At 45.8% G+C, this 17,897-nt stretch overlaps 1 protein-coding gene across 1 annotated transcript in view; it reads right to left on the bottom strand.

Annotated features, from left to right (window-relative positions):
- REXO1 (RNA exonuclease 1 homolog) overlaps nucleotides 1–17,897 on the bottom strand; it is a 420,363-nt gene that overhangs the window by 104,446 nt on the left and 298,020 nt on the right. The window contains exon 13 of the mRNA XM_082243284.1: nucleotides 13,332–13,447. Coding sequence (XP_082099410.1) covers nucleotides 13,332–13,447 — 116 coding nt within the window. The remainder of the gene's footprint in view (nucleotides 1–13,331; nucleotides 13,448–17,897) is intronic.

Genomic DNA, 17,897 nt, shown 5'->3' with positions numbered 1-17,897 from the left:
GATCCACTCTCCGTGATGTAGTATGACAACACTTATATACTAACCTTAATTTTTGTTCATTCTGTGTATATTGCTGTATCAGTTTGACACTTTTTTGATTCCCTGCATGGGGCTCATGTACCACTTTTGTTGGTTTTTAAATAATAAACTGTTTTTTTTATATATAAAATTACTCTTGAATCCATTCAAACAATTTTCTAGTATATTTGGGATGTGGCACTTTTTTCTTACCATTTTTAAATTTTTGATTTTCATACTATTTAGCGCTCAGATTGCTGCTATCTGACTGCGCTCTCTAACTTTTGCAAAACCTTGCATCCAAAAGAGGCATAGAAGAAGACAACAAATCCACCTTGTAAAATTTGGTAAAGGTGTGCACAGATGACCAAGTCGCTACTTTACAAACTTGTACCGCCGAGGCCTGATAGCGAAAAGCCCAAGAAGCACTCAGCGCTCTAGTAGAATGAGTCCGGAAGGACAAAGAGAGAGTCAGAGTTTCTAAAGGACTCAGTAACCGTCAGATAAACCCTTATCGCCCGAACCACATCCAGAGAGTGCAAGGCAATCTTCTTGGGATGTCGAGGATTAAGACATAAGGAAGGCAACACAATGTCTTCATTAAGATGAAAAGCCGACACCACCTTAGGGGGAAAAGACTGTTTTGGCCAAAGGACCAGTTTATCCCTGTGGACCACCAAATAAGGCGAACAACTCTCAATGGAACTTCTGGGCTACAAAATAACCAAGCTCTAATGTTGTATTGTATTGTATACTATGGTCACTGATATTCTACTGCATCCTTACCCCATCCTACCTTACCTTAACTTATCCCTACCCTGATTCCTCCACTTCCCTGGGTCAGGCATTGTTCGGCTTGTAACGTTGTATTCTCATTAACCACTTAAGCCCCGGAGGATTTGGCTGCTAAAAGACCAGGGGGTATTTTGCGATTCGGCACTGCGTGACTTTAACGGACAATTGCGCGGTCGTGCGACGCTGTACCTAAACAAATTTGGCGTCCTTTTTTTCCCACAAACAGAACTTTCTTTTGGTGGTATTTGATCACCTGTGCGATTTTTTGATCATGCGCTATAAACAAAAAAAGAGCGTCAATTTTGCAAAAATAGCAATATTTTTCAAATTTTTTTATATGAAATTCCCCCCCAAAAAAAATGTAAAAATCAAAATTTTTTAACATTTTCGGCCAATTTGTTTTATGCTACCTATGTTTGGTAAAAAAAAAAAAATCGCAAAAAGCGTATTTTGATTGGTTTGCGCAAAAGTTATCGCGTTTACTAACAAAGGGAAAGATTTTTGTCATTTTTGTTGTTTTTTTTTTTTTTACGTGTAATGGCGGCGATCTGCGATTTTTTTTGCGGTACTGCGACATTGGGGCGGACAGATCGGACCCTTGACTGACATTTTTGACACTTTTGGGGGTACCAGTGACATTTCTACAGTAATCAGTGCTATACATATGCACTGTTACTGTAAAAATACACTGGTAGTGAATGGGGTTAACTTTATTTGGGAGGGAGGTGCTGTGTGTGTCCCTAGGGGCGTGCTTTCTACTGTGATTGGCTGTGGCTTGAGCTGTAAGGACACTGATCAATGGATCTACATAGTAGATCCGTGTGATCAGTGTCTTTACCCCGAGGAGAATGACAGGCAGCTTGTTTACACAAGCTGCCTGACTTTCTCCCTCTCCCCCGCTCGCTCCCCAGACCCTCCCAGGCTAGTGACGTACCGATACGTCACTCTGCCTGTGAGGGGCTGACCGCCACAGTATATAGTCGTGCGGCGGTCGGCAAGCGGTTAAGCCTGTACCATGTTATTGTATTACAGTATTCGTACACTTGTTCATTTACATTGTGTGCCTTTAATTTCAATAAAAAATATTTACACAAAAAAAAAAAAAAACAGGATAGTGCTGCCAACTTAAACTCTGCGAGCAGAAGTGATAGCCACTAGGAAGGCAACCTTCTGTCACAAGCAAAGCTGAGAAATATCCCTAATATTCTCAAAGGGAGGCTTTTGAAGAACAGACAAAACCAGATAGAAATTTCACGGCGGCAGCGGGGATCTCCTCGGAGGAGCCAGATGACGCACCCCCCGTGGATGAAAGTGTGAATCTAGCTACTAGTAGCCAATGGACATTGGAAGTAAATAGCCAAGGCCAAAACCTGGCCCTTCATAGTACCCAACGCCAAGCGCTGCTCAACCCCTTTTTGTAAAAAGGCCAAAACTCTAGCTACAAAAAACAAGCGAGGGTGCAGTGTCAGCGATTCAAACCATGAAATGTACGATTTCCACGTACGATGATAGATCTTCCTGGAAGTCGACTTCCTGGCCTTCAAAAGAGTCGGAATCACCGAGTCAGAGAGAACGCTATCCTTTAACACCTTGCTTTCAACAGCCAAGCCGTTAAAGCCAGCGACTGTAAAGCAGGATGGAAGATCGGTCCTCGAGAAAGTAGATCTTCCCGCAAAGGAAGACGCCATGGAGGATCCACGACCATTTTTACCAGCTCTGCGTACCAAGACCGCCAAGGCCAGTCTGGTTCCACCAGAACGACAGGAATGCCTTCCATCGCCACCCAGCGAAGAATTTGCGCCAGGAGTACGAGCGGAGGAAAGGCAGAGATCAGCCGATACTGGCTCCAAGGAGCCACCAGAGTGTCAGTGGCATCGGCTAGAGGATCCCGACACCTGGCCACAAACCGCTGAACTTTTCTGTTGAGGCGGGATGCAAACAGATCCATGTCCGGGGTCCCCCACCGGACACACAGGAGATGAAACACCTCCGGATGAAGGGACCATTCCCCTTGATCCAACACCTGATGACTTGGATAATCCGCCTCCCAATTCTCCACACCGGGAATGTGGACTGTGGAAAGAGCCGGAACATTGGCTTTAGCCCAAAGCAGAATCTCGACCACCTCCTTGGCCGCCAGAGCACTCCTGGTGCCCCCCTTGATTGCTGTAAGCCACGGCTGTGGCATTGTCCGACTTAATCCGAACCGGAGAGCCACGTAGCCGACTCGTCCAGTGAAGCAGGCAGAGCTTGATCGCTCTCAGCTCCAGAATATTGATCGGCAAGGAAGACTCCTCCGACGCCCAAATCCCCTGGGCACAGAGCTTCCCCAGCACTCCACCCCAGCCTGACAGGCTGGCGTCCATGGTGATCACTGTCCAAAACACCGGCAGGAAGGACTTGCCCTGGCACAAGACAGGAGACTGGAGCCACCAAGAAAGAGCCGCCTTTGTAAGATGGCTCAAGCGAATCTTCTGGTCCAACGACCGAGGATCTCTATTCCTATTCGCAAGAAAATCTCCTTTTTGCAAGGATCTCGAGTGAGACTGAGCAAACGGGACTGCTTCGAAGGTCGAAACCATCAGACCCAGGGCCCGCATGCAAGCCCGCAAGGAGTACTGATAAGTCTATCAGCAACCTGACTGCTTTTTCCAGCTTCTGAAGTTTGTCCAGAGGGAGAAAAGACCCTTGCCAGAGCAGAGTCGAGAGTCAGCCCCAGATAAGTTACCCGTACAGAAAAAAAATGGGGACGTGGAGATGCGTATCTTTGAGATCAATGGAGGCAAGAAAATCCCTCTGATTCAACGATGCCACCAGTGACTGAATGGACTCCAATGCGAAATTTCTGCACCCGCACAAATCGGTTCAGAGCCTTGAGGTCCAGAATTGGGAGCACCTTGCCAGGAGATCTCGCACAGCCTCCCGCAGATCCTTCAAACGCTCTGGAGACAGGTGAAGAATTGACTGAAAAAATCTGTCCCCTGTCAGGACCAGAATTTGATCTTGTACCCAAACAAATTAGTTCACGAATCCAATCGTCCTGAATGAAGGAAGTCCAGGGTTCCTGAAAGAAGCACAGACGTCCCCCACCCCTGAGCCGGGTGATGGCCCCCCTTCATGCTGAAGAGGACTTGTCAGCAGCACCTGACTGTTCAGCCTTGGGCTTGCCCCAATGCTTTTTAGCCCCTCCAAAAGCAGAAAGGACCTCGCTTAGTACGGGCAGTCTTACCCTTGGAGGATTGAGGAAGAAGAGTACTCTTCCCGCCAGTCAAGCCCTTGATCAACTCATCCAATGAGTCGCCAAACGCACTCCCACTAGGGCCTTCTTAGAAGCTTGGTCAGCCGACCAGCTCTTCAACCAAACCATGTGTCTCAAGGCAATATCCAAGGCTGAAACCCTGGCCACCAGGGGAGCCGCATCCATAGACGCATCACACAGGAACACCAGAGCCTGGATCACCAGGTCCAACAGTTCCAGCTGTTTCGGAGGAACAGTCATCAGGGTCCAAAGACTCCTGCAAACCCCTAATCCACTCCGTCACCGTCTGTGAGACTAAAACAGACACACACCGGTTTCAAAATGGAACCCGCCTACACTTGAAGATGGCGGGAAAGGGATTCCATCCACCTGTCCACAGGGTCCATAAAGACCGGGGAATCTTCAATAGGCACAAGCAAGGGTAAATTTGTTTAATCTGGAGACAGGATGGTCCACTTTAGGGGGCACCGTCCAACGGTTGGAGACCTTTTCAGCAAAAGGATACCGGCATTTAAAGCGTTTTGACACCACTAACACATGCTTAACGCGCCACCATTGGTCATTCACAATATTGTGAAAAGTATCGGGACAAGGGAAAACCTTGCCAGCTTTCTGAGAATTCTGGGAGCCAAAAGCCCCCCCCCCCCCTCCCTGCCGGCATTTTTTAAAGTGTCCCATAGTGAAATAATCAGGGCTTCCACTACAACGTGTTCCGTGCTGCAGTTGAAGAAGATAGGTCCTCTCTTCACCATCTGACTGAGGACAGCAACCCCTCAGGTAGGGGAGCATCTGGGGCAACCTCTACAGCCTCTGAATCAGAGGACAACTCTATAGATGGAGAAGGCAGCGGCCGTTTTCGACTGTCAACATTTTTCATGACTAAATCAACATTAGTCGCCAGGCTTTCCAGAGCTGCTAAAATCGCGGCCAGTGACTGAGATCCGGACTGTCCAGGATTCACACAGATGGGTCTGAGGGTGATATCACAGTTTGGGAATCCATATTGCAATTTGCAAAAACCGGAGTACTGTCGCTTTAAGAGCGCCAATCGCGGCACCCACCACAGAACACAGCGGTCTGCAGGCAACCCCTTAAACTAAACTGACAGTACCCCCAAGTACTGTACCACAAATCGTCCTCCTGATCGTTCCAGCAGCATGGAGAGAAAGACAGGAAGTGACCTCAAAACAAAACGAAACAAACGCGCAGAAAGTGATGTCGCCTGAGGAAAGGTCACGCTGCTCAGCATAGCACAAGAGCTACACAAAAATACAGATCAATAGGAAATTCAGGGAAAATGGTGGCACCATACAAGTGTATGGGGAAAAATTCACATTGCCCACAGTTAAGATTGCGGCACCCACGGCGAGCCATGCGGCCAGAAACCGACACATGGAGGCCTCAGGAACCACAATAGGAACCAACAAGCCCAAGGTACCATGTCAACCCCCCATGACACACAGACCGGGCACCGGGCAGGCCAGGGGGATCTTTTGGGAGGCACAAATCCCATTATCCCCAGGAGAGGGCCCACATTCCCACAAGGCCAGAACATTCTCCACTGCCATCCTGCGGAGAACCCACTACAACAGCTGTATCGGAGGAAAACAAAAAAAAATCTGTCAATGGACGATAGAGAAAGGACATTTATCCTAATTGCCAAAAGCCTCATTATGGTCTCAACACCATAAACCTGCCCAAATTGACTTCACATTCATCTGTGTGCTTTCTGGCAAAACTAAGCGGGATTTTAGATTAGTTTCAGGTAACTCTGGCTTGCTTATGCTACTTTTCCATAAGGCTGTCAGTGAAGCAGCCAATGTCAGCCACTAAGGCTTAAAAATTACTTCAGAATTCACTATCTAGAAACGCCCAAGAATCGCTCTTCTACACCCCCCTATCCCAAACAAAAGCCTGTCACCTTCCTTTTTATAACAGCTAAACAAACCCCTGCTAGAAATTGGAAGAAACCTACAGTAGCCTTGCAAGAACTGAAAAGATGAATAAATGTGTTGCCAAAAAAAAAAAACTTTCTAGCATAGCATTTCTTTTTAGTTAAAACCAAAATACCTCAAAGTCTGGGAATGTTGGCTATGCGCTTCCTATAATGAATTTATCTAGCCTCAGTTGCTTATATCTCGTCTCTAGACATTTTATCTTTTTCTACTTCTTCTTTATTAAAAGTTTCTATTTTTTTCTATATTTATTGCTCTCTCTTCCTCTTCCACCTTTGCCACTGTGTGCCCCTACTGTTTACAAGTAAAATGGCAGGGCCAGGGAACCTTGTGTGTACCAAAGGTTTTGAATTTTTTTTTTTTTAAAACTACTCACGTGAATACCACACAGCCATGGATACTGCATTTTTCATTGACAATTCTGTTGGGTCTATACCTATTCGAAAACGTAATAACCTATTTAAAACAGAAACTACTTAAAATTTCTCAGGTTGCTTCTATGAGGCACATCTTTTGTATTGAGGAAATAAGGCTCCACACCCCATCACTATTTCCATGAGGGCAACGGTCAAAGCATGGATGGGGACTACGAAAGCAGAGTCAGGGGATCGCCAGATAATTTCTCCCCACACACCTTTATAGAAAAATTCCCAAATTTCCCATTTTTATTCATATCCTGACTCTATTTGGAAAAAATTTGGTATAAAAACGGAGGGAGATGTTGATGAGAATGGCAAACTCCTGCAGTTTTATTCTATGAAATTCAAATTTAAATGGTCTAACTCTCACTTGTTTTATTATCTGCAGCTCCGCCATGCATATAATTCTCAGTTTGGCACTGCACAACTCGCATTGCAGGTGGGGGATCAAGAGTCTGTGATTCGAGACAATTCTCTCGACAAGGTTTTGTCTAATCTTTATAAATGTCTGTTTGTGGATACACACAAGGTCCTTACACCTTATAGAGCAGTTTGGGAGGGGGTGTCCCTCAGCTAGACGGGGAACGACTGGGATGACCTTAGAGAAATACATTTTTCCAGATTGGAATAGGCTAGGGATCATCTTATTCGATACAAATTCCTGCATCGCGTATACCTTACTCCGGCCAGACTGGCTAGGATATTTCATGTCTGGGATAAATTTGTTGCAGAAGTGATTTTTGCTGTATAATAGATAACAGTTGTACTATTGGTCTAGTGCTGAAAGTTGTATAGCAAGTTTGATGTGTATCACGTGGAATTGGGCTGATTTCAAATGTGGTATGTGTTTTTCTTTGTATTGTTATGAAAACTTTAATAAAAATAATTTTCCAAGAAAAAAACAAAACTCAGGTCTAAAGTTAGTGGCCTCCCTCACTAGATTCTTTCTTGTATTGTCACTCAATTTACCGTATTTATCGGCGTATAACAGGCACTTTTTCCTCCTAAAAATGGAGGAAAAGGCAATAGTGCGTGTTATATAAATATATATAAAAAATAAAAAGGCCAGGAAGCAGCGCCGAGAGCAGAAGGGGGCGAGCCGGGCCGAGGAGAAGGAAGGATGAGCTGTCATAGGAATTTGCTGGACACTGTGCTGATGAGGCTGCATTGCTGGACACCGTGCTGATGAGGCTGCATTGCGGGACACTGTGCTGATGAGGCTGCATTCATGGGCACTGGTGAGATGCCATTTGAGTAAAAAAAAAAATGTTCTGAGTTCAAAGCTTTTTTCCTGAAATTTCTCTGCTAATATTGAGGTGGGTGTTATACACCGGCGCGTGTTATACGCCGATATATACGGTAGGTGGCTGGCCTATCCTTGGCAAATCTATAGCTGTGCCATATTATTTTTTTCCCCCTTTCTTAATGACAGGTAACAGCATCCTAAGGTATAATATGTGACTTTTAAATTCTCTTAAATCTGTCCAAGAACTTGCATTGTTTCATGCCATTTTTACAAAGTTGCTTAACTACATCAATAGCAGCATGTTCTACTTCCTGTAACATTCATTTTATTATAATTTTTTTTTTTTTTTTTTGATAATCACTTTACCATATAAATGGAAAGAAAAGGACAAACATTTCTGAAAAATAAAAAAATGTTTTCCTTACCTTGTTACCTTGTGTGTGTGTATGAAAGTTGACAAACTATGGAATATATCTATATATTACATACATACATACATACATATATATATACTGTTTTTGCAATTTATGAACCCTGATGTTCTGTTCTGACAGCCTATTGTATTTCTTGAGGCTGTTAAATGCCAGAGCAGCAAAAATGCTCTCAAAATGACCCACTTTTTTGAAAAGTAGACGCTCCAAGGTATTTATCAACAGACATGAGTGAGTATTTTAAAAATCAAATTTTTTTGCAAAAAGAAGAACGTAATTTAAACCATTCTCAATTTTTCCCTTTTTCTTTTAAGCACGGGCATACTTACAATTAACCGTCAAAACACATTCTGTTACTCACTCTTGAGTATAGGGTGCTGCATCTGTAAGACTTTGTCGCTGTCTAGCCACATAGGATGGATAAAATCCAAAAAGCACCTTCAATTTTCAAGGGGCATGAATATACATATCAGATTTCCCAACTGCCTATTATATTTTCAGAGGCCTTGAAATGCCAGGACACCCGACACCCCTGAAAATTTACCCTATTTTGGAAAGCAGACACAAGGTATTTCCTAAAAGGCACGATCAGTCTGTAAAATAACTGGATTTTTGTACTTACCGTAAAATCCTTTTCCCTGAAGTTCATTGACAGACACAGCTCCATATCTTCTTACACCATTGGGTTATGCTCCTCCCATCAGGAATAGGACACTAGGCAGGAAAACGTTTTACCACGCCTATGGGGCTGTCCCTGTAGGCATAACCACACACACTCTGCTACAGCCCTTAGTTTCATTACAAGGAGTGTTTAGAAGACAAAAAACCCCCATTTCACTTACAAGTAGAGGGGTGGTGCTGCATCTGTCAATGAACTTCAGAGAATTTTTTTTTACGGTAAGTAAAAAAAATCTAGTTCTATCGTTCAGTTCAGGGGTTTCAACAGCAATGCTGTTAAAGCCAGCGACTGTAAAGCAGAATGGAAGATCGGCCCTTGAGACAGCAGATCCTCCCTGAGAGGGAGTCTCCAAGGAGCATCGGCGACCAACCTTACCAGGTCTGCGTACTAAGACTGGCGAGGCCAGTCTAGGGCCACCAGAACCACAAGAATCCCTTCCACCTCTATCCTGTGTATAAGCCTCGGCAGGGGTTTCAGAGGAGGAAAGGCATAAATCAGCTGATACGGACCTCAAGGAGCCACCAGTGCGTCTGCGGCATCCTCCACACGTGGGATGTGTACAGCAGAGAGGGCTGGAACAAACTTTTCCGCCCAAGCCAGAATCTTGGCCACCTCCCTGGCTGCCAAGACACTCTTGGTGCCACCCTGATGATTATTGTAAGCCACAGCCGTGGCATTGTCTGATTGAAGCTGAACCGGACATTCTCGCAGACGAGTTGTCCATTGGCACAGACAAAGCTTTAGTGCTCTGAGCTCCAAAACATTGTTTGGTAGTTTTGACTTTTCCACTGTCCAGGTTCCCTGGGCACAGAGCTTTCCCAGCACCCCCTCCCCCCCCCCCAGTCTGACAGACTGGCGTCCATGGTCACCACCGTCCAAAACAACGTCAGGAAAGACTTGCCCTGGCATAGTGCTGGCGACTGAAGCCACCACAACAGAGCAGACTGTGTTGTGGCTCAACCAAATCAAATTGTCCAAGGACTTTAGGTCCTTGCTCCATTTGACAAGAATCTCCCTGTGTAAAGGTCTCATGTGGAACTGAGCAAATGGAACCGCATCGAAGGTTGATACCATCAGACCCAAGGCCTGCATGCAGATCCGCAGAGAGGACAGATTGTTTGCCAACAGCAACCGAATCGCCCCCTGCAACTTCTGCAGCTTGTCCAGGGGAAGAAAGACCCTCGCCAAAGCGGAATCCAGAGTCAGGACCAGATAATCCAGTCTCAATGAAGGTATCAGGGCGGATTTCTTGAAATTGATATTCCACCCGAACTCATGCAGGGTTCTGACAGTGATCGACAGATCGCCCAACAGGGCTGAATGAGTGTCTGCTCTCAAGAGGAGATCGTCCAGATACCCTAGTACCACAATTCCCCGTTGGCGCAACAATGCCAACACCGGGGCTAGTACCTTGGTAAAAACCCTGGGGGCGGAGGCGAGACCAAAGGGTAATGCCACAAATTGGTAATGCTCCTCTGCTACAGCAAAGCGAAGAAACCGCTGATGCCCAGCGTAGATAGGGATGTGCAGATATGCGTCCTTGATATCTATGAAGGACAATAAGTCTCCCTGGTGTAGTGACGCCCTTACCGTGCAGATGGATTTCATCTGAAACTTTTGTACCCGCGCAAAGCGGTTCAGAGCCTTGAGATCCAGGATTGGACACACCTTGTCCTCTTTCCTGGGCACAGTAAACAGGTTTTAATAAAAAACTTGAAAGCGTTCCTGAGAGGGACCCGGCACAATCACCCATTGTGCAAGCAGATCTTGTACAGCCTCTCGTAGATCCCTTAACTCAGGGGTCTTCAAACTATGGCCCTCCAGTTGTTCAGGAACTACAATTTCCATCATGCCTAGTCGTGTCTGTGAATGTCAGAGTTTTCCAATGCCTCATGGGATGTGTAGTTCCGCAACAGCCGGAGGGCCGTAGTTTGAGGATCCCTGCCTTAACTGGTCTGGAGATAGATGAAGATTCAACAGGAAGAACCTGTCCAACGATTGAGACCGGAATTCGATCTTGTACCCTGATCGGATCAGTTCATTAACCCATTTGTCCTGAATCAAGGAAGTCCATGGTTCCGGAAAGAAGCGAAGACGTCCCCTCACATCAGAAGCGGGTGAGGGCGCCCCTTCATGCAGACGAGGATTTGTCTACCTGGTCTTTGATTTACCTGACCATGGCTTCTTGGAACCCCCAGAAGACCTGAACGGCTTTCCTTTTTTCTTGCAACCCGGGGGTACGAAAAGCCGCCTATGAGCAGTGAAGGAAGGCCCCCGTCTATGACGTGGCGCCTTGCCCTTAGAGGATTGAGGGAGAAGAGTACTCTTCCCACCCATAAGACCTTTGATCAGTTCATCCAGAGGACCAAACAACATCTCTCCCATAAAAGGGGAGTTCAGTCAAGGCCTTCTTGGAAGTCTGGTCCACCGACCAGCTTTTTAACCACACCATGCGTCTAATGGCAATCCCCATTGCAGACACCCTGGCCACTAGGGGGGCCGCATCACACATGAACACTAGCGCCAGGGGAGCTATTCAGATTCTCAGTTCCCCTTGAGTTCCCCTTGAGTAACTTCACCCATTCAGTGACCGTCTGACACCAATATGTTCACAAAGATAGGTTTTAATATGGAACCCACAAACACGTGTAGATGGCGGGACAGAGACTCCACCCATCTATCCACGGGGTCTGTAAAGGGTGGAGATTCCTCCAGCGGAACCTTGCCGGACTTCTGGGCTTTGCGGGAACCAAAAGGCACCTGAGTAACTGATGCTGTAGATTCATCTTCCATTTTTAAAGTTTCTCGCATATAAAAAATTGAGTGCTTCCACCAATGCGCCTTCCCACGCGGCGGCTAAAGAGAACAACAGGTCCTCTTCACCATCACAATGCGAGGACACTGATTTATCCAGATGGGGAGCGTCTGTAGCGGCCATATCTGCCTCAGAATCTGAGGATACCACCAATGGTATGGTAATGTTAACAAGAGACCCCACCAGGACAGTCAACCCCCAGAAACACCCAGTGGCCGTAATATTACCGCCCCCCCCCCCAAGGTAGGAACCTACTAGTGGAAGGGTGAGAAATAACTGGGGGGGGGGGCCTGGTATGTCTGAGAGGCCAGGGGAACTGAGGGATCTCCTGAAGGTCCAACCATTACCAGGAGGGGGCCCACGTACACCCCAAGACCGTCAGAGGATTGGGGGGGACAGCATTACTCACCATACCACGGTACCAGTTGGGCACCACTCTGAACAGACCACCTCCCATCCAGGGTAGGTGTGCTGCCAGCCAGGGGGTACGTTGCAAATCAGGGTGTTCCAAGTCGTCACGTCCCAGCGAGACAGTCCACTCGCAGGCTTGTCCCCATCCATCGGGGCTCTGTTGTGGCAAGGCCTAGTGCTGGACTATAACCTGCTCACGTTCGCTGGCCAGGCTGGGAGACCTTAAGGATCTAGATTATCCAGTCCAAAACCCAGCCAGCTATTGCTTGTATTTCTCCAGGAATTCTAAACTAGTAAATAAAAATTGCATATGACAAAAACGTCCCTTTTAAATAGCTAAGACCGAAATCCCAGCAAACTTGGCAGAAACAAACTAAGGGCTGTAGCAGAGGGTTATGCCTACACGGACAGCCCCCATAGGTGTGGTAAAGCTTTTTCATGCCTAGTGTCCTATTCCTGATGGGAGGAGCATAACCCAATGGTCTAAGAAGATATGGAGCTGCGTCTGTCAATGAACAATAGAGAAATTTAATTTTTTGAAAAATAGCCTCAAAAAGGTGAAAAAGGAAACACTGGCATTGGCAACGATCAGCAACACAGAAAACACTGGCATTGGCTGCGATAAGCAAACTAGAAGTGCTGGGTGTAATCAATAGTATCTGGGCACTGTGACCTGCTGCCTCAGGGCACTAGAATCAGATGTGCGGTAATATGATCAGACACTGTGCACTGTGGTTTTAAACTAGGCTACAGACAGGTACTATGATTTGACACACAGTACTGTTATTTGAACTAAAGCACTTGCTGCAATAAGCATCTAGCTCTCCCCTCTTCTCTCACAATGGCTGTGTGTGTGTGCTCACAGAGATCACAAGGTACAGGGCCAATCCTATTAGCGCTGTACCTCTTGCCTGTTATCTACACTATCCAATCACAAGACTGTGTGCACACAAGTTCAGTTCTAAGAGGATATATTGGGCATATTGGTTTTGTATGTAATTCAAGTGGTGGGTCTTAATTGTGGTGGTTTGGATATTTTTATATATTGTATTCAGCTCTAGTGCTGCACTGCCCTGAGGAAGAGGAGATAAAGGTACTGTACCTTTTTAAATCATTGCCTTACTAATAAAAGTTTTTGCTTCCTTTTCTACACAAGTGTCTTTGTTCTATGCTGCAGTTGTACTCCTGTGAGTACACCAATGCTCTCTACTTTTACTGTAACAGCAACTCACACTTATTTTCTCTCACATATGTTTAATCAAAATAGAATGTTTATGCAATGAAAAGCTACAAGCGGTTTCACCTGGTGTTATAGTCCACTATTTTGCTGTCTGGTTGTACAAAAGTGTCATACGCCACCTTCAGTTGTGAATTTATGACAGTAACACGTGTTAGTTCCAATCCTTTAGTGGTGTAACACTGTAGAGAAAAAGGAAATCAGATAACTATAAAAAAATGAAAATTACGACATTTTTTTTTTTTTTTTTTTTAATAGCAGAACTTCAGGGGAAACAAATTTCTTGTTTTGTCTAGGGATAGAGGAATATGTAGAAATACTTGCCTTTCTTGTTTCCCCTACATTCCTACACTCAGAGATGTGTAGGTGGAGCCCTCAATCTCTTCACGTACAATGGAGGACCAAAGGTCTTGCATTGTAAGTGATGAATTTCGAGAGGTTCGACCAGTCAAGCTCAAAAAGAAGTGGCTTTAAAGAATGTGGAGGGATGGAATGAGTAAGGTAAGAACTTTTGATTAAGTAATTGTGAGTGTGCTGACAATTCTGTGCAAAAAAATTGAAGCTGCTACCAAAGATCCAGATACCTGATCTGGACAAAAAATGAATTAGAAAAATAGGTCTGGTGCGCTATATTAATGAGGTGCTAATTGTTATATGTGATTTAAATCAGTCAATGCAGTGACAACCATTAAAACAAGGTGTATATTCAAATACACCAATATGAACCATGAAGTGAATAAACCCCAAAGGTTTTGTGACAAAAAAATCAAGTCCACAATATGTATCCGGGCTAAAAGTCTAATAAAGTCAGAGCGATAATTATCCAGTAGTGACAATCCAAAGATGAAAAACAATATTCAGTGCTCAGTGACACGCTTGCATCCCACCACCTTTAGGATATACTTCTTACCAGAGATAAGGGATATAAATGCGGAATTAAGAACACCTTGAAGTGACAACACCCCTTTACCATATGGGAGAATCACACGCTTTTATTTCTCTGCAGCCTGAGAAAAATATAGCCTCTTACCAGAGCTGTATAGAAATGTGTGATGAGTGTGTGATGACTCCTGCTGCTGGATCTCATCTGTATGGTCTCAAGGGATGCCACTTTTTACACTCCTCTCCTCTTCTCAGCACTCCCACACAAGATGCATAGTATGTTGGAGAATATGAAAGGGATCCAATAGTGCATTATCTTTTGATACTTTATTATGAAAAAAAGACGATTGCACTTACATGTAAAAAGGTGACAATAGGCTTGCTATCACTTGTGTAGTCACGGCCGCCTGCAGTGCGGACCGCGGTTGTAGGATGTGACGATGCAGCGCCTCCTCTATGATGCGTTTCCCCCGATAGGGCATCCACTGATACAGGAGCGTGTGATTCTCCCATATGGTAAAGGGGTATATCCCTTATCTCTGGTACTGTAAGAAGCAAATCCTGAAGGTAGTGGGATTCAAGAGTGTGACTGAGCACTGAATATTGTTTCCTTCATCTTTGGATTGTCACTACTGGATAATTAAGGCACGGACTTTATTTTACTTTTAGCACGGATACATATTGTGGACTTGATTTTTTTTTGTCATAAACCCTTTGGGGTTTATTCACTTCATGGTTCATATTGGTGTATTTGAATATACACCTTGTTTTAATGGTTGTCACTGCATTGACTGATTTAAATCACATATGACAATTGGCACCTCATTAATTTAGCGCACCAGACATATTTTTCTAAGAATTTTTGATTATTCTTCCATTTAAGGATAAAATGAACAACTGACCCATATACTGCAGAGGGGCAGCCACTATAAGGTTTAACTTTTGTTTAAGTTCAATACAGGCAGAGCAAATGCAAAATATATCTGATGACTAATATAGGCCTTGTTAAGTTTTCAAAGAGAGTCTTAAAAAGGTAAGAAAAGGAGCTTCAGATCATAAGCAATCTAGCAAAGCAGTCATGTATGGTATGCATTATTAATTTATTACCAAACCATAGTAGTCACAAAGCAGTACAGAATGATAGGTCAATGTGGTAAATTATAAACACAATTAAGCAGCCAGGCAAATTTAGTCAATGCATATTGAGTCCTTGTTAGGCTATTGCTGTAAAGCTCCAGTTGAATTTAAAAAGCCATATACTTCAGGTATAATCCAAGCCTTCAACTCAACCTGTATATTCAATGGTCACCAAGGCAACAGTTACACATCATGTTAGGGCAATGATGGGGGGACTGGGATGTTGCTAAAACTGCAGCAAACTCTACATTGGTTTAACCATATTAAGGCATTCATGTCACAGGTCAAATTGAAACAGTCGTAGCGCTGTCCAAAATACTGGACCATACTCATACAAGAGCTTCCAGGTGGCTTGCTCACAGGGAAGATGGAGAATTGGAGTTTCTCGATTTCCCTCTACTATCCTTTCTGGAATAATGTTCAGTGATCCCAGGCTTCTAATTAAAAAAGAAGCAAGAGAACCAGGGAATCAGGGCAGTGGTGGCACTTCTGACCTCTCTAGAAGTTATTTGGATGGCTTTTCATGTTATACAGCAGAGCCAGTAGCTTAATTTTAAAGCGTAAGTCCCCTTTTGTGGAGAGAAAAAAAAACAGTCCCTCTGGGTGTTAGTAAGGGGTGGGGGATACTGCGCTTCTGGGGGGTGTTATGGTTAGTAATGAATATTCAATAAACTCAAAAAGTGCATTTGTGCTAGTGTGCAAAAAATCAAATAAACTCTACTCCCTCAACGAGTGAGGGAATTATGGGAAAATATGTCGGGGTGTGTATCCTATAAATCCAAAAAATGTATTAGTGGACCGCGCGGATTTACCCCGCTGCGGCCGCCACACACACACAGTCTGCACCCCCAACAAGCACCGAAGTGACACAGGGAAGGGGACCCCGAAAAACATACAGCACCGCAGCGCATGCACAAGCGATCCCCGAAGGGACCGCATCAGGGAGTCACACAAGCACAGACATGGGGGACACACAGCAACACAGGACTGCCACCCCAGACAGAGGCCCCACACAGAAGTACTTACCTGTACCAGATGGCGTGGGGTGCCTCTATGAACGGAAAGCCCCTGTCCTCATCTGACAGGGAGTGCCATTAGCCAGGGACATGACACTGCAGCATCGCAGATGTGTCCTGCTGATCCCTTCCGAGGTCACTCAGGAAGAACAAATAGGGAGTCAGATTGCCGAACAGACTCCGTAGCGGACAGGTAAACTCTGACCGCCCGGACCACATCCAGGGAAGGCAAGGCAAGTTCCTTGGGATGCTTGGGCCGCGCACAGAGCGAAGGCAACATGATATCCTCATTGAGGTGGAACGAAGAAACCACCTTGGGAAAAAAAGATTGATTGGGTCGCAGAACCACCTTATCTCTATGAAGCACCAGATAAGGAGAACGGCAGGACAAGGCCGCCAATTCAGACACTCTGCGAGCAGACGTGATGGCCACCCGAAAAGCCACTTTCTGGGACAACACCGGCAGAGGAATCTCCCTGATGTTCTCGAAGGGAGGTCGTTGTAACACAGACAAAACCAAATTCAGATCCCAGGGAGGCAAGGAAGCCCTCCTCGGGGTGAGCCAGATGCCGCAACCCTTGAATGAAGGTGCGGAACAAGGAATGCGACGCCAAAGGACATTGAAAAAAGATGGCCAAGGCCGACAACTGACCCTTGACTGTGGTTAACCCCCAACGCTGATCCCCGCCTTCCTGCAGGAAGGCCAAAACCTTTGCCACCGAGAAGGAGCGAGGATGAAACCCATGCTCTTGACACCAGGCGATATACGCTTTCTAGGTGCGATGATAAATCTTCCTAGAGGTAGCCTTACGAGCCTTTAACAAGGTAGGGATGACCACCTGTGGAAGACCTCTATCCCTCAAGACCTGGCTTTCAACAGCCACGCCATTAAAGCCAGAGACTATGAAGCAGGATTGAAGATGGGCCCTTGAGACAGAAGATAGTCACGCAGCCAGGGAGGCTCGACGACCATCTGAACGATGTCCGCGTACCAGGACCGCCATGGCCAGTCCGGGGCCACCAGAATGACTGACATCCGTTCCGACGCCTACCTGCGGAAGAACCTTGACACAGTTGAATCAGAGGAAAGGCATACAGCAGCCGATACCGGTGCCAAGGCACCACCAACGCATCCGTGGCGAGCGCCAGAGGATCTCGAGTTCTGGGCATGAACCTTTCCACCTTTTTGTTGAGACGGGAGGCAAACAGATCCACATCCGGAGTCCCCCACCGGACACACAGGAGGCGAAAAACCTCTGGATGCAGGGACCATTCCCCCTGGTCCAAAATCTGGCGACTCAGATAGTCAGCCTGCCAGTTTTCCACACCCGGAATGTGAACAGCCGAGATTGCTGGAACGTGCAATTCGGCCCAAGACAGGATCTCGGCCACTTCCCGGGGCACTCTTGGTGCCCCCTTGGTGATGGATATAAGCCACAGCCGTGGCATTGTCCATCTGTACACGGACTGAAGCTGAGATGACCTACGGAACAGACAAAGCTTGATCGTTCGGAGCTCCAAGACGTTTATCGGCAATGAAGTCTCCACCCCGACCACGTACCCTGGACACAAAGTGCGCCCAGAACTCCTCCCCAGC

The sequence above is a fragment of the Pelophylax lessonae genome, assembly GCF_965119305.1.
Source record: "Pelophylax lessonae genome assembly, chromosome: 1".
NCBI lineage: Eukaryota > Metazoa > Chordata > Amphibia > Anura > Ranidae > Pelophylax > Pelophylax lessonae.
This window is presented reverse-complemented; position numbering and strand designations above follow the sequence as displayed.